Raw genomic sequence first — 17273 nt, forward strand, 5'->3', positions numbered from 1 at the left:
GACCCAAGGAGGTATAAACGTTTGCCATTAAAAATTGACAAAATGACAAAACATACGGTGCAAATGAAAAAAGGGTCGTTACTAAGGCGGAGTGGTGTGTCTTTTAGATCGGCGGCTGAAGAAAGCCTAATTGGAAATAAAAGCGAGGAGTGCACCCCTGGACCGAGTAGAAACGTGACCAGTACACCGGCCCCAAGCGATTCGAATAAATATAAACGAAAAGCGGAGAAGGACCGAGCCGCAATGGAAAATGCAAGAAAATCAACAAAACAGCGAATAGTGGAATACTCGGAGGACGAGAGCGAGGACGACGACGACGAATACGATAGTGAGTGGGAAATCGGACGAAGGGAACCAACCATAGGTGCGGCGAACGAAGGACAGGATGTACCGTCGGTTAGTGTGAACTCACCACGACCCGTCGGTGGAAAACGCAATAAAAATCAGCACGAAATGGCGACGCGAAAATCAACACGGCAGAGACGCGGAGTTGACAAAATGGGGGGGGGGGTTATGATCCACCGCATAGAACATAAATGATGGAATCGACAAGACGAGAAAAGGAGAAAGGTAACCTTAAGAGAGGTTTGGCGGGTGAGAAAACTCAACAAAAACTAAAAACTTAACTAGTACATTTATACAATACAATACAATAACATAAAGTTGATAAATTTTATCTACGCTAAAATTTATTTGTGGTTGCCCGAATGATATAGGGACCAGTTTTTAGTTTATGTAAGTGCTATCAATTCTTCTAGATAGACACCAGTTTGAGTTTATGTAAGTGCTATCAATTCTTCTTTCTGTCTGGGGACATGCTGTCTTGACCTTGCGATCTCTAATGTCCGATGGGATCTGAAATAAAAGAGTGCAGTAAGATTTCGATTTGATGCCTAACAGTTTGCCTATAATATAACTTATTAACAACCTTTTTGAATTTCCAAACTTACGACTTTAACAGTTCCTTGGAGAAATTTTCCTCTATCTCAAAAATACCCTGCCAGAAATTTAAAATCAAGGAAGAATTGCAAGATTTAGTGTGAGGGTTCATCTCTGCCTAAACAACTACGTCTTTGCGTTCGTGGAAAAAAGTTATAGCTATATAATTTGTCTAATTTTGAAGTTTTGACCATGTTTTGGAAGCTTCAAGTTTTTTCTAAAACTACCCAGCCATACTGAGATTATGGGTTCAATCGATTGTAAAGGTTTTAGAAAAGTTTTGTCTGCGGGAGCATTAATTAGCATTAATTTTGTAAAAAAAGTCTTGATTAAGAAAAACTCATCTTCAGAAATTTTTGACGGATTTTTGAAACTTTATGATAAAAACTATACCCTATGAAATCTGAGAGCAAGGGTTGAAATGAAAGAATAGTTACTTGGATTTTTCTGCGTAGTTCGTACGTTCTAAAATTTATGAAAAAACAATGTTGAATGGAAGTCAGCTATGAACTTGGTAATTAATCTTTTTTTAACAATACTCATTACGTTTTCGTTCTGAACTTGTTTTTTAAAATTATCAAACATGCATTTCCAGCTTTAGCTGAGCTTTAATTTTAGCAAGCGACCGCAGTGCAGATGCGAGGACGTGAGACTCCTAAGCTACCTGTTCTTAGTTCAATTCCAGTTCATTTAATTAGTTTTTTTTGTTTGTTGGCTCTTGTGCTGAATAGAATTGCTGCTTTTTTGGTAGTTAGTGTTAGTCAGTTTTCATGCAACCTTGGCGCAGATGTCAGTAATTGAGAATACTAGTCTCCAGGTTAGATATACGACTTCGGCACAGAGCAAAAGTTTGAGTTTTTCAAGGCTCATTTACTTTATTTCACTTTATTTTTGTCTTTTAAAAGCTTGTTTGCCATTTTCTCACTTCCATGAGCAAAGTTTAGGTTTGCCTTTGTGTAAAAAAATATGAACCTAATTCAACTTGATCGCTTTTTTAAATCAGCGATAAATAGTGTTTTGAACGTTTCAATAGCAAATTTTACATTTTTAATAAAAATTAGATCAAAGTTCAAGTTTTTTTCATAAAATTATCAAATTTAAAAATCTGCCTGAGCTATCTCAACTCATAATTTTAGAAATGATTGAAACTCATGACTCATGCTCTCCAGAACTATAAAGATGTCCATAATAATACTTGCAAATTTTCTCCTTTGTTGATTTTGTGATTAAAAGCTTGATTTTAAAAAAACTTCTGTCGAATCTGAAATATTTTCGAAATACCTTCGGATTATATTGTTCTTCATATCACCTGTAATCATTTCGTTTCTGGTCCCTCTCAAATTTGTATTTTGCTGACTGTTAGAGTATTGGTTGTGGAACGAGTAATTAGTGCCCCCCTCTCCACCTCTCATCCCCACCACCCCCTCGCTCTGCCCCCCAATCACCACATCCTCTTCAAAATCTCCCCCCTGTCCCTCCCCCTCCATCATGTCATCGTTGAACAACTTCCTTCGCTCTGCCTCGCCATCTAACACGTGTTCCGCTTCTAAAAACAAATCAACCCAAATTGAAATTAATTCAAAACAAAACTAAATTGCATAAGTTAGATATTATAAAAAATGTTTTCTTTTCAACCACCAGAATAACAATTTAGTTCGCAAAAAATCCTCATTAATTCGGTCAATTAAACAAATAAAACACCACTAAATGTATGAGTCTTGCTTCGAATAATTGATGATTCTATACTTGTCTGAAACGCATATCTGCTGTTACCAGAACTTTTCCCATCATTTCCAAATACAAAAAAAATACAAAATACAAAAAACTTTATAGTACCTGATCTGTCTCCAAATCTGGTGTCCATAGACACTCCGACGCCATTCCTGTTATTACGATCATTGTCCATGTCACGTGGACTCATAGAAGCTTCCATGGAGTTCTCAAGTTGTTGTAAAGTCCTTAACGGTCTTCTTTTGTTGTTATTTATTCTTCGGTTGTTTGCCACATTCTGTTGCTTTAAATTGGTCTTGTACTGGTTCGAATATGAGTTTTGCTCTTCGGAGCCCTCTGATATTGTAGGCGGCAGCTTCAAATGGTTTCCGTTCATGTTTCCTTTGAAGTTCTCCATTCCGCAAGCTATGAAGGACTCGTGAAAGCGGAATTTTCCGAACATGTCAAAAAATGACGTAACCTAAAAAAAAACATTTTTACACCTTTTTTCATTTGAAATACATTTCTAAAAATTTGAGATTATCCTAAAAGACCTCAGCATCTCGAATGTTGGTTCCTACTTGCGTAGAGAAACGATAAACAAGATGTCAACAAGCCTACGGGTCGTGACCTTGTTTAAACGGCTAGTAGTTAATCATACAGCACAGCTTATGGCCACAGAGCATTGTGTTGCTACACAGCAAAATTATTTTTTATGAGAAACGACTATCCACCCACCCGCTCGCCAGTTTTCGCGGTGTACAGTTTCCGGACTGGGGGCGAGGACATGGCAATATTGGACGAGATGTCCTCCAGGAAGTCCATGAAACTCTGTCTAGTCCGCGGGTTCACTATCATCTTCGCCCTGCTGTCCCTATTATACACACCAAATAAACGAATCAGTTATATCCACTACTTTTCAACCTAATTTACACTCTTAGCTAGCAAAAAAAACAATAAAACAATAGTTTCATCCTTTAAACATAGTTGAGTTCCTGGAGAAGTGGCTACGTTCTCCGCGTGTCAATGGAGGAGTCGGTGGTTCGAGGCCAGGCATGGTTCGTACTAATTGCTTGCGGGAGAAAGAACACTTCTCAGCCCAGAAAAATAATCGAAAAAAGACGTAAAGGGCCGAAGAGCGGGTAGGCTCTTTTTCCTTTTCCCTCACTTCACATGAGCATAGATTTTATGGTGCAACGAAATTTTTTATAAGGCTATTAAGACCAAATGAGTTTGTCTTGGCGAATTAGTCCGCATGTCAAATGTTGTAGCAATCGGACAATGTGAACAAAAATTATTTGTAACAATTCGCATGCAGGAGAAAGGAAAAAATCCAGCGGGTATCACGATTTAGTACTTTTAGATTAATTTGTGTTAACTGATTTTAAATTTTAAAATTATTTAATAAATTGTTTTTTTATTTAAACAAAAAAATTACCTGTGAGTATTGCTAATTACTGTAATAACATTTGGGTTCGCAGCTGGGACGTCATTAGACTGTCTCCTGTAAACCATGTTGCTTCCTCGCGACGCTCCGCCGCGTCTAGCAGACCCCGTCGCCAGTTCAATTATTTCTTCATTCGTCTCCTCCAACAGTTTCGTGTCGGCTTTTCGGGTTTTGCCACCCGAGCTTTTTCTGTTTCGTTTCCATTTCGTCTCGTTTGAGTTTCCGAATTGAACATTTACGACAAACTGGCCACTGGCACACACGTAAGCCTGTCCGTCTTCCATAGAGAGAATACTCTGGATTAATTGACCCCCCAGCGTGTAAATGTACCTGAAAATTCAAAGATCATCATAGCACAATTTCTCATAAACACTAACTAGATTTAAATGAGACAAAAATCAATTTGACGATATTTAGAAAAAGTTTACGGAAAAAGTTTCCATAGTTTTAACTAAAATAGTTTTCGGGCACATTTTGAAAAACAATGCTTTTTGGTCCGCTTAACATCTAAAAATAGTGTAGATTGGCGCTAAAAACCACCTGTAGAAAAATTTTAGGGTGAATTAGCCAAAAATGGGTGTCGAAAAAATTTTCCCAAAAGGGGAATGAAACTTTCGAAACCAATTTGGAACCAGAAATGAAAAAGAGAGCAGTTACCCCTCCCGCTCCCCTCCCCCTCCCTCCTCCTTTTTTAGTGTTGCAACAATAGTTCGAACGTTCGAATGTTCATTCGCAAGATTGACATTCGAATGCTAATTTCATCATTCGAATGTAGATTATTCTAGAGCAAAGTTGTCATGTGAGTGTGAATAATTGCAATTCACGCATGCTGCTCTGTAATTGTGTGATATTCCCAAACTCTGTCTAACTTTGTGGTGTATAAAACGCGGATAAAGTACTGCTAAATTTAACTTGTTAACTGATGTTTTAACAAGGTTTATCGTGGCTGAGATTTGTTACTGGTTTGCATACGAGAGTACATAACACTGAATAAATCATTGATACGATTCTAGCACCACCGATGGCCTTGACCAGGCTTACATAATAATAATGTAATTATATTACATTAATAAATACGCTTACTGCAGTTGCAGTGACCGCTTATGTGTCACTCAAGGTTAGTTACTGCTAACGCAGTGCCACATTCCCCCGAGGACCAATAAAATTTTATTAGATACATATAAAATTTTAAGGTTAATAACCTATCAATAGTTTTTGTCTCAGTTTGTGATCCGGTAGGTGTCGAAAGTTTTTAGAGGACAGTTTTTGATTTGTTTCTCGCGTAAGATCTAGTGGTACTTTCCACTGTGTTTTCCATGGTCGTGATTTGTCTAACGCTGAGTAGCCGAATTTTCTCCGGAAAAGATGCCGTTCAAGGAGATTTAGTCTCGTTTCCAATGGCTTCCTCGGGTCCGACTTTAAGTTCGCAAGCTTATATCTACTGTTCCAAAGCCGTCTCACTCAGGTCTGCAATATCCTCATCGGTACTTATTACTTTAACTGAATGCTTTACTGGGCTACCGAATCTTGTAGTTCTTTTACTACGTCTGACACTGGTTCCCGTTTGCTCGTCAATCACCAATTCGTCCGAGAAACCCGGTTGAGAGCAATGTTCTCTTGACAGTCTCCATTGAGTTTAGTATTTCCTCGGCTGTTTTTTGTAGTCCTCTTGTAAGTGCTTGATCCTCGAGATTTTGCCACTCCCCTGGAGCCATGTCTTGCTTCTGGAATGCGTTCAGAATTGAGCTTGGAGATGTGTCCCGAATAATCTGTTTCTTTGACGGTTTTGATTTAACACTGTCTAAACCTCCTGAGCTGCTAGGCTGGTCTTGAGAATTTATTGTCTCCGCCGGCTTTGGTTTTTGGAAGTTCCTCCGCTGCTGGTGCAGCTTTTTTCTTTTCTTGTTTTTCTTTCTTTTGGCTTGATTGCCACGTAGTCTTGAGTCTTAGGCCCCCTCATTATCGGGCCGCCTTGGTTTGGTTTCGTTCTCCTTACTGCTTTATTAAGTCCCCCACCTGTAGGCGTTTCCCTCCAAGTGACTATACTGTCGCTGTTCTGGAAGAGATCTTTTGTTTGTTCGTCAAAAGGGTTTTCTCTTCCTCCTCCGACTCGGTTTCTTCGTCCTGCTCAGCATCCTTCTTTTAATGCTTACGTTTAGGCTCTTCCAGTGGGCTTTTTGCTTTTCTTTCCTGACTAGTTCCCTCCTTCGGTGTTTTTTTTAGGGCAATCGCCGCTTTGGCCAGATCATTTTTCCGATATACTGCGCCCGCAGCTGTTGTGATTGCCTTTGGCGACTCAGCCGCTACTTTTCCTTTGAAATGCTTAGTCAGCCCTGCCCAATTTTTGAGGTTCTCGTCCCGTCTAAGTTTATTTTGGCTGTTCCACTCCGATCCTTTGGGTTTGTCCTCTACGAACCCTAACTCCCAGGAATAGTGGAGTTCGTTTCGAAGTTCTGGGTATATGGTGCTAGTAGCATCGACTAGCTGTTGTAGGTCCTGTCCCTCAAAATTCCGGCGCTCCGAGTTCCATTTAGCGATTGCCTCCAGTAATGTTCTGAGAGTTCTTGCTCGATTTCTTTCTTGAGTCGTCATATTTTCTGGTTTGAGAAGAGGGCTAACGTCTCGACTCCTCTGACCGTTTTTGACAATTTTGAGTGAGTCCCGTGATTGGTCTATTCTCTTATCCATCTGGCTGGCGGTCAGTGCCGATCTCTCCAGATGCTGTTTATCTAAATGATCAGAAAACGTTAAGAACTTGTCACGAATGATTTTAAACTCCGTTTTTGTTAGTCTGCCAAAATGTGCCTCAAATGGTGATTTCTGGATCGTTTTCTGTTAAATCCAACGCATATCTCGAATTTTTGTGCTATGACAAAACTTGATCGATTTTACTTTTTCTTCCAGTAGCATTACCCCCAATCGTCTTTTTTTTGTTTGAATTGTCCTCTCAACTAACCCACATCCGTGGTGATCCCCACGGGGCAGAACTTTTGTTCGATGTTATTTTCTACACAACATTTTTTCATCGCTTTTCCCTTGAATCCCGAGAATTGGTCTGTTTTCATCGATTCCGGAATTCCGTGAGTATCGATGTATGAGCGTTAAAATTTTCCCCCGTTGATTTCGTAACCTTGACCGGAGGAAATTTCGAGTATCTATCAATCGCTGATAACAAGTAGGTTTTCTTTTCCTTACCATCTTCTAAAGGACCCGCGTAATCTTATTGAACCTCCTGTCCGGGCTGCGAAAGCAGAGGCAGAGGTTGAGAGGAATTTTTAGGGATAATTTACTTTGCGTTCTTACCATAGCTAGTGCATTCTCGACACTCTTCAGCGAGGTTCACGATATCTTTATGCATATGGGGCCACCACAGATAATTCGACACATCGATCATGGCCTCTTGCCCCGGATGACCTCTGTGAATCCTATTCATGACCGCCGGTCGGAGTTGTACCGGAACTGCTAGACGATTTTTGACCAGAATGCAGTCGTCTACCACAGATAATTGGTTCCATAGTGGGTTCGTATACGGGTCCATTAATTCATTTCGTGCTCGGTCCTTTCTCTCTATCAAGCGACGTTAACGGTCCATCCATACATCTTCCGAGATGAGTTCGGCCAGCAAAGTTTTGTCGAATAACTTAGACAGACTAAAATTTCCAACGTTACTCATGTCTTCTAGCGATTCGTACAGTTTATTTCGGCCTTTGTTGATCCTTCTTGTTGATTGGGTTACACTTACGTCCTGGTTGTTATCGTCGTCCTCTGCGGTTAGGTCAATTTCAATGATGGATTTCACAGGTGAATTTGATTGATTTCCAGACCTCGGGCTGCTGGTGAGCATTTGTGTTGCCGCCTCCAGCTCTCGAATGTTTCCCGAATATTCTTTTTCCTGACTGACTAAGTCCCAGATTGACAGCAAGTTCTTAGTTTCAATTGCATCTTGGTTCCACGTTACTGCTCGTGCAGCATAGTTGTCTTTGTCTAAGCTATCTGATCCCGATCTGTCCAGCGCTCCCCTCCTGATTCTGCCTGTTTTAACCCAGTCCCAACCCACTATGACTTGCACCACATTTCACTCGTGTTTCTTTTGCTGTGTCGTAGTGATTTAGCTTAAATATATTTGCTACTATTTTTTTAATGTATTCGAATACTACTTTATATTCAGGGCCTCATTCGAATTTTTGGACGGGGACTTTTATTTTTTCATTTTTTTTTCATTCTGTTCAAGTAACAGTGGTCGCAGCTTATCCGTAAGGGTGGCTGCATTCGGGATAAACTTCGAAAGATGGTTTATGCTCCTCAGAAAAGATCTGAGTTGTTTTAATGAACCTGGATGTTCTAACTTGAGTATGGCTTCCGTTTTTGTGATTTTCGGTGTAACTCCATTTTCCGATAGTTTATACCCTAACCAATTTACTTCGGTTTTAAAGAATTCACATTTTGATAGCTTAAGAGATAAGTTTTCTCTATAGCTTTTTTAAGACATCTGTTATTAGTTTTCGTGTTCTGCCTCTGAACCTTTTGAAACTATCAATATATCATCTAGAAAACAGAACGTGTTTTTCAAATTGTTCAGTGTGCGAACCATTGCTTTTTCAAATTCTGCTGGCATATCAGCCAAACTATAGATTCAAGTCAAAAATCGATATGTGCCCGTTGCCTTTCCCCTACTATATTGAAATTGCATTGTCTTGCAGTTTCAGGTGTTAGCTTCAGTTGACTGTATGCGTATTTCAAATGAAGAACAGTGAAAAATAAAGTACTGGCTGCTTGTGCAGTCACGATTTGACTGACCCCATCTAGCATTTCATCTACATTTGGCATTGGTACTTATCTTTGTACAACTGCCGACTTATAGGTTTGGCGTCTAGTGCTAACTTGATGGAGTCACCTTTCTTAACAATAATGACAATGGGGGCGATAAAGCAATCGCTGGTACATTTATCTAACCTTTGAACGTGACCCTCCAGCAGTAGTTTGTCGTTTCTTTTTCGACTTTCTCCTGTACATGGATTGGTATTCGCCTCCCCTTTTCCTGAATTGGGCAGAGTGGGTACTTAAATGTAGTGTTTACCACATTTTGTATCGATCGTCCTTGACGGTTTAACAGATTTTTGAATTTTGCATGAAACTTTTCTTTCCACTCCTCCGACTGTTCTCACGAGAGTACGTCAAATCTAGACTTTTTTTGGAGCCAGTTTTTGGGTAGTACTGATACCAATTTCGTTTTGTAAGTCTAGCCCTTCGATGCACCGCGTCCGCCTTTCTGTGATTAGGAAAGTGGCATTAGGAATTTCCCAACCGGCCGAAGGTATATTCGCTTTCAGTGCTCCCAATTTTACGATGGGTTTCTTGTTATAATCAACAAATTGTGCTGGCAAGTTCAATTGTTCTGAGGATGTAAATTGTACCTTCCCAGAAGAATCGAGTACTTGTTTTGCTACAGTCCAATTCAGTAAAGATATTGGGCTTCCTGTATCAATAGTAATGTTGATTATTTGATTATCAATTCGAATTGATGCCTTTAATGATTTCATACTTTCTGAAGTTGGGTCTCGACGAAAATTTCTAGTTTTTGTTGTGAGTTCCAACTTTGTTATTTTTTTCCACTTTTTCTTTGATGTATCTATTAATCTTCTCCCTCTGACTGTTGTTTTGTTCGATGGACATATCCACACGTTGAGATTCCGAACTGGAATTTAAAGAAATGGTCAGATTGGCGAAGGTTACTTTTGAAAAATGCCAGAGTTGTACTTAAGAGCGATACAAACTGTTTTATAGATCCCAAGAAGTTGGGGACTCGTTTGAGGCGTTTCATGCTGCATTAACTGCGCAAGCAGCTAAGTCGGCACTGGACATATTGGAAGAAGAATATTTGTATGAAAATGCACTCTTCCTCTGAGCTCTCTGTATTTACTGTTATTTCGTTTACCTGCTGTGAACGACACATGCGTGCAAAGTGGTTCGTTTCATTGCAGTTCTTGCATTGTTTTCCCATGGCTGCACAATTTTTTAAATGTCCTTCCGTAAAAGGTTTTCCACATGTATTGCATCGTTTCCTGTTGTCTATATTATACTTGGCTGGTGCCCTTCCATCCGGCTGTTTTCGTCGATTCCTCTCTAGATTGAATCTTTTATTTGGCTGGTTCCTGTTTCCTCCTGCCAAAATCGGTTCCTGTTTTATCTTTATTTGCGAAATCGATTGCGATACTGTTTGTGCAGTACCAAATGTCGATTTCTGAAAGGCTTGTATTGTTTGCTTACTTTGTTCAAATTTTAATGCACGTTTCAACACTTCATCGGGTGGCAATGTTCCAAACGTAAGTGTGTCTTGCAACGCAGGGCTTCTCCAGTTTAGAAATCTCAACGTGTGGATTTTTTTTGAACAAATCGTTTTTTTCCTTCCGTTCCAAACGCCAGAAATAGCCTGGACTCTAGACGTTTTTGCACCTCGTTTTAATAGATGTTGTGACCAACCTTTGGTCCTCTTTCTCCTCTCTCTTCATTTTCTGCTGCTACGCAGGTCTCTTAACAGTCTATCCCGTGCTTCTCGATCTGCTGTCGCGGCAGTGTTTTGACCGTCTCGAGGCGTTTCCGGACGTGGTTCCGGTTCCTCTAAAACAGGTTTAGGATCCTCCAGAATTACATATGGGTTAACATTTTCCTTTACTTTTACGGTCATCAGGAACTGGTCGAACCACACTTTAAAATTCCAGGGTGGGTCGGAGTTCGCTGTGGTCCAGAAAACAGGAATTCCCATATCAGTTCTGTTGTCCTGAGATAGAAATCCTGCTGGCTGCGCCATGTGATATTCCCAAACTCTGTCTAACTTTGTGGTGTATAAAACGCGGATAAAGTACTGTTAAATTTAACTTGTTAACTGATGTTTTAACAAGGTTTATCGTAGCTGAGATTTGTTACTGGTTTGCATACGGGAGTACATAATACTGAATAAATCATTGATACGATTCTAGCACCACCGATGGCCCTGACCACGCTTACATAATAATAATTTAATTATATGACATTAATAAATACACTTATTGCAGTTGCAGTGACCGTTTATGTGTCACCCAAGGTTAGTTACTGCTAACGCAGTGCCACAAATTGGTTGGAAAGGATCGAGCACACCACCAGAGCGTGTTTTTAGTACAGCTGGTGATGTGGTAACAAAAAAACGCAGTTTGTTATCTGGGGAGCATGTTGATATATGCAAATCTTCATTCATGTGTGATAATTGGTATTTGTTAACTACGTGACAAGAAATTGAATATTTCATTAATTTTTTTGCGAAGGTTCGAGTTTTTTGTTGAAAAAAATTGCTGCTCAGAAAATTTGGGAATTTCAACATTCGAATGAACGTTCGAATCTTTGTGTCAAACGTTCGAACTCTCGATTTGAACATTTGTAGCAATGCAACACTACCCTTTACTGCCGCGTATAAATGATTTATATTATTCAACTTTAAGTATTTGATTCAATCCCATGGTTAGATTGTGTTTGCTCACCGGACTCCGTAAGGCAGGCTGATTTTGTCACTTAGGAAGACCAGCAGCGTCTCCCATGACCTGAACTCTCTGGTGGACACACTGGTCGTGTAGCCGGGGAACTGGGCGTCCCCATTTCTGTAGAACGTGATCGTCTTCGCCTTGTCCACCCTTCTGTGTTGAGGGGGGCGGTAGTTGTGCCTCCCCATAGTCCTATAGGAATCATAACTCAGAAATCATTCACACAACATCAATTTTCTGGATAATAAGATGTCTTGACAAGTTTTTGAAGTGCTAAAATGATTTTAAAAAAATTGATGCCTGACAACCAATGAGCTCCTTTAATTTAATTCACTTCGTTCAAAATAGTATATTGAACTAAAGTTTGTCAATAATTTAACAATAAAAAACATGGCTTTCACAATTTTCTCCTATATCTAGTACATAACACCTTCGCCCCATCCATTCCTAAACAAAAGTCTTCGACTCAGCCAACACTGACTTCTCATCTGCTGCGTTATCTGTTTTCGCGCTAATAAGGCTTTTTTGGTATACTTACAAAAAAAATACTTTTTTAAATTACGAAATATATTCTATGGGGATTCTATTTACAAAAAAAAACAATCGAGATTGAAAAGAATCGAGTTCACAAAGCTTCCTTTTGCTTTTGGCGTGATTGGATAGCTTATCATTATTCTTTCAAACCCCATTATCAGACAAAAATTGAGCCTATTTAAATTTTTCTTTTAACTGACAAAAGATGGCATTGAAGCAATTGAGACATTGAGTTTTGCGCTTTCGTCTTCTGTAATCAGCTTTGTTTAGTTGAAAATACAATAATATATGATGCCAAGGTCGTATACTGGAGCTTGAAAATTACTTCGATTCACACAAAAAGTGAGTCTTTTTTAAATTCCGATATATAACTTTTTATTTCTGTAAAAACACTACTACTACTTACACTTTACACGGATAAAACAAAGCGTAAGACTGTGTATCTGCAAAAATATAACTTTCTTCAAAGTTCATTTCAGAAGGAAACACTCTTAGAAAAAATTAAATTTGCAACAAATATTTAAAAACCTCCGATTTTTTTGAAAAGCTGATGAAATACAGACGATTTTAAAAATTCTGCTCAGTCGACCGCATTAAAAAGACTTTCAATACACCATATCAGACTCATGTCCAGACTGTTAAAGTCGTGCTGCATACCATTTAGAGACTCAAATTGCATAGTCTATGCAGAAGTTAAGCCGCCTTTATAATCCATTTTTTTATTAATAACCCAGTTTTCTATTAAAAACTAAGTTTTTTTAGTAACCCAGTTTTCTATAAATAACCAATTTTTTTATTATTAATCCAGTTTTCTGTTAATAACCCAGTTTTCTATTTAATAACCAAATTTTGTGTTAATCTACCTGACAGAGTTGTCTTCTTCCTCCCCCTCGTCTATGAGAGGTATACCGAGGGGTTGTTCTCCCCCGTGGGTCGTGTATCGGGTGGGGGCGCCTGTCCTCATCTCCTCCTTGTGTGATGTGGAGTAAATCGGCTCCGAGTAGTGCGTTCGTCGGGTTCTAGCCCTGCCCGAGTTCAGCACTGAGCTCGTACTTGCTCCATACTGAAAGACAAAGGTATGATTTGGATTTCTTGAAGGGTTGGTCGGCCAAAATTGGATTTCTTGAAAAGTACCTTTGGGTCGGCAGGGTCGCCCCCTCTTAAATCCAACCCTGACCGAATGTACTTATTATTCCGACTTTGAAATTTTATTATGAAATAGTCCCCCCACACGCCATTTAAAGTACAAAAGAATAGATTTCGCTCATTGGAACAAATCAATTATGGCAAATAATCTTCTTTCAACCAATTTGGAACGATTTCTAAGACGGATTAAATCTCCGCTTGCGCGTTAATAGCGCGAAATATATCACGCGTTAGTTGTCCCAAATTGGCCAAAATGGCAATCTTTAAACCCCCATAACTTGACGAAAAATGATCACAGGTGAATTTTTTTTTAATTTAAGCTCAGGACAACAATACCTTTTGAATGATAGAAAAAAAAATTACGTCAAAAATGGCTAGTTAAAAAGTCGAAGTTTGTCTGAAAAAAAAAACCCAACCCGAGCACAAATATTCCGTTACTTTTGTATCGAAAGTTGGAGCAATAAGAACTTCGGACAAAATATTTCGATGTCTTGAAAAAGTTTACTCAATTTTGGAATTTTTTTTTCCTTAGCTACTGTGATCGAAACATTGTGTCCGATTTGCACCGTGACCGACTCTCATTTTTAGTTTTTATCAACTGTCAAATTTGAGAGTACTTATATTATCATTGAGCATGAGAAACAGTAAGACATTTTAGAGAAAGCAGATAAAAAGAGAGCTTTTTTGTGGTGACAAACCAATTTTTCTACCAACTAATGTTCTTTTTATGGAAAAAAGTTCTTCTCGCCAAAGTTGACGTCAAAACCCCTCATTACGTTTGTTCATTCAAACGAACTGGCGTCTTTTTCCAATTATCTAATTATGAGCTTTCGCGTTAAAAAAATCGAGTTCACAAAGCTTCCTTTTGCTTTTGGCGTGATTGTATAGCTTATCATTAATCTTTCAAACCCCATTATCAGGCAAAAAATGAGCCTATTAAAGTTTTTCTTTTATCAGACAAAAGATGGTATTGAAGCAATTGTGACATGAGTTTTGCGCTTCCGTCTTCTGTCATCAGCTTTGTTTAGTTGAAAATACAAAAATATATGATGCCAAGGGTTGTCTATTGGAGCTTGACAATTACTTCAATTCACAATAAAAGTGGTTTGTTTTCTTTTTGTGTCATTATCCTCACTGAATGGCTTTTGCTTCAACTTCCGGAAAAATTTTATACCGAAAATTCATAATAAGTATAATTTCTTGGTAAATGAAGACGCTCTTTGATCTATGGTAAGTTTGCAAAAAAATTCATGGCAATTCAGAGAACAAAATCTGGTGAAACTACTAAATTTGAGCTCTATATCTCACTTTTCAGAAATTTTGACATCCTGTAATTTAACATCTTGCTATGAGATGTATTATGTTGCGCAAGAGAAATACTGGCCTTCAATTGCTTTTTGACTCACCTTCCGGTTTTGGAAATAATTGTAGTGGTCTGTCAAGGGACTAGGGTACATTTTGTCTGCTCTGTTTATTTTTAAATTAAAAATAATTTCCCAATTTTTTTTCTGCCAATTCTGGTTAAATTCTTCCGTTTTTTCTAAGCAGCAAAAATGTCAGCTCAAAATGAAAGCAAAACAATCTCGGTTTTCAAAGTGCCGTAGAATGACCAGCTGTTTTGATATATTTTTTATTAGCTTTTCCGGAGCTGGATCTTTGAGCTCTGTTCTAGTTTTAAGATTACAGAAGCGCTTACTGTTTCAGTTTAGAAACACTTAACATGATGTTCTTTCAACAATACTATTGTCCGAAAAAATTACAAAAAAGACGATTGTTCCAATTATTCTCGAATAGTGGAATTGAACTATGAATTAGTGTCCATTTTCAATGTTTTTTTTTTCAGCCAACTTTGACTATATCAAGGAAGGTTGACCTCCCAATTCATTTCGACTGCAATTTCATCATTATGTTACCTATCATCACTTCTTAGTCTTACGTTTTTCAAAACTCTAATTCAGTCAGTCACCCTTAACTAAAAACAAAAATCTGTGAATTTAGAGAAAAAATTGAAACTGATTGTTTAGCTTTTTTGAAAAACAAAACAATTAATTTCTATTTTTTTTAGTTTTGTCATTAATTTTAATTTTAATTTTAAATTATTGCGGTGGGAACATTCTGTTTTACTTGAACAGCATTTGAATTCTCTTGTTTCTATTTCCTGTTGTTTTTTTTGCCAACTCCGTTTGCGATATCTGTCCGATTGCGTTAGGTAACCTTAGCAGCCACAGAAACTGTTCACAGGTTTATGGGAATTAAGTAAATTTGATGCAAAACAATTGACCTGGAGTTCAGGTTAAAAAAACACATAAAAAACAGATGATACCTTTGTGTGAACTTAGAGCGAGCGAATTATCAGATTGTGTTCAAACAATCGAAGGAACGATCACGTAGTAGTATGCAGCTGATCGTAGCCTTTCAGTCTTACTTCAGCTGATAAGTTGATATATCGAACCATGGCCATGCAAAACAATTTTCACGCAACTTAATCGAAGTGAACGCAGCAAGCTTAAAAAGTAAACCAGTAAGCATGCGAAATGCTGAATTATGAAAAGGCTGAAAAGGTTAGTAAGCAATCTGCTCCCTAAATTGATTTAGGGGGAGATTGTTCACTTGATTCAACATATTGCATTTACCCCTCTGTTGGTGTATCTGTGTCCAGATTTGGGTCCAGTTGTGTACCTCGACACCCCCGAGGGGTTCGAGTTGTAACTCCTAACCGACATTTTCATCGCCGACGTCTGTCTTGAATTATCCGCCTTTCTTAAATCCAGAGGCGGTTTGTAATGATCAATTCCTTTGATGTCGTCTGGGATAACACCCCGGTTCAAAATTGCTCTGGCTCGTAACTGGACTGTTTCGTTCGGATCCGAGAACATTTCGGGCATTGTCTGGTCGACGCCCTCTCGTGGTGTGTATTGAGATATAGGCATCACAGAATCAAATCTTTTTGTTATTTCGTTTTCCGACCGTGACGTCATCTCTTGCGTCAAGTCTCTCGGCGATACGACTGATATTTGGTTGACGTCGGCAGGTCTTTCGCTCGGAACTCGAATCACAAGCGGAACTTTGATGTCGCCCATTGGGACTGTTTGGGAAACGGCGCCGGTCACGTAAGATAAATCGACCTCTAAGTTATTATAAACGGGAGGCCGCCAAGAGTCAATCATGTTCACGTGTTGTTCATCTTTAAGAGTGATCACATCTTGATTCGAGAGCTTAGCATCCAAAATATCTTTTCCCTGCAACGTGTAAACATCGTTGCCTAAACGAAGCTGCAGATTTTCCAGGAATTTGCTGTCTTTTCCTCGGTGGAGGGCGTCGCACATTTCGAATGGTAAAACCACATGCACGGGAACTTCGTAATGGGAAACAGGGGCGCCACTGGAATTGGATTGCTTTGATGTTGTCTGGTCAACGTAGGCATCTCCGGTAAATTTATCATCTCCGACAAAAACACTGACAGATGGATCGAACAAGCTCATTTTAAACAAATTTACAACACTCTTAGCTACAATCTAAAACTACAAAATACAATAGATAGTTGTGATAATAGGTAAGCCGTGATAAAAATCAATGGTACACATTCAGACAATAATTTTTTCTTTTTTTCTACGCGCTTGAATTCATTGTACACGTTTTTGAGTTTAATTTTTACACGTACCATTTGAATTAATGCTGCATAAAAGTTACGTCAGTTCAATTTTGTAGACAAAATGTGTTTCAGACTCATAAACCATTTTTTCGTTTTCTTTTCACCGACTTTTTTTTAGAAAAAATAACTATCTGAATTTGATTCATTGAGAGGTTTTCGGTTCTAGCAGATTTAAATTATAGTACAATGAGCAAAACCTGGAATCTATTCACTAATCCCCCCAATAATTACACTAATTACTAATTACAGTAATTGTTGTGGTGGATTAAGGGGGAAATGGGCGCCCCTTTTTCCTTTTTCAAGGATTCAGCTCCTGAACGTGGACATCCAATGT

The 17273-nt window shown here is 38.7% G+C and overlaps 1 protein-coding gene across 1 annotated transcript in view; it reads right to left on the reverse strand.

Annotated features, from left to right (window-relative positions):
- The window catches only part of LOC134841568 (echinoderm microtubule-associated protein-like CG42247), a 55359-nt gene extending 38450 nt beyond the window's left edge, over nucleotides 1-16909 (reverse strand). Inside the window, exons 1-7 of the mRNA XM_063857598.1 lie at nucleotides 15921-16909; nucleotides 13005-13204; nucleotides 11608-11799; nucleotides 4088-4426; nucleotides 3388-3523; nucleotides 2776-3130; nucleotides 2249-2485 (exon numbers count right to left, since the gene is read on the reverse strand). Of these exons, the coding sequence (XP_063713668.1) occupies nucleotides 2249-2485; nucleotides 2776-3130; nucleotides 3388-3523; nucleotides 4088-4426; nucleotides 11608-11799; nucleotides 13005-13204; nucleotides 15921-16769 (2308 nt within the window). The 5' untranslated portion in view covers nucleotides 16770-16909. The remainder of the gene's footprint in view (nucleotides 1-2248; nucleotides 2486-2775; nucleotides 3131-3387; nucleotides 3524-4087; nucleotides 4427-11607; nucleotides 11800-13004; nucleotides 13205-15920) is intronic.
- Nucleotides 16910-17273: the final 364 nt, after the last annotated feature.

This window comes from Symsagittifera roscoffensis, chromosome 3 (genome assembly GCF_963678635.1).
Source record: "Symsagittifera roscoffensis chromosome 3, txSymRosc1.1, whole genome shotgun sequence".
NCBI classification, from domain to species: Eukaryota; Metazoa; Xenacoelomorpha; order Acoela; family Convolutidae; genus Symsagittifera; species Symsagittifera roscoffensis.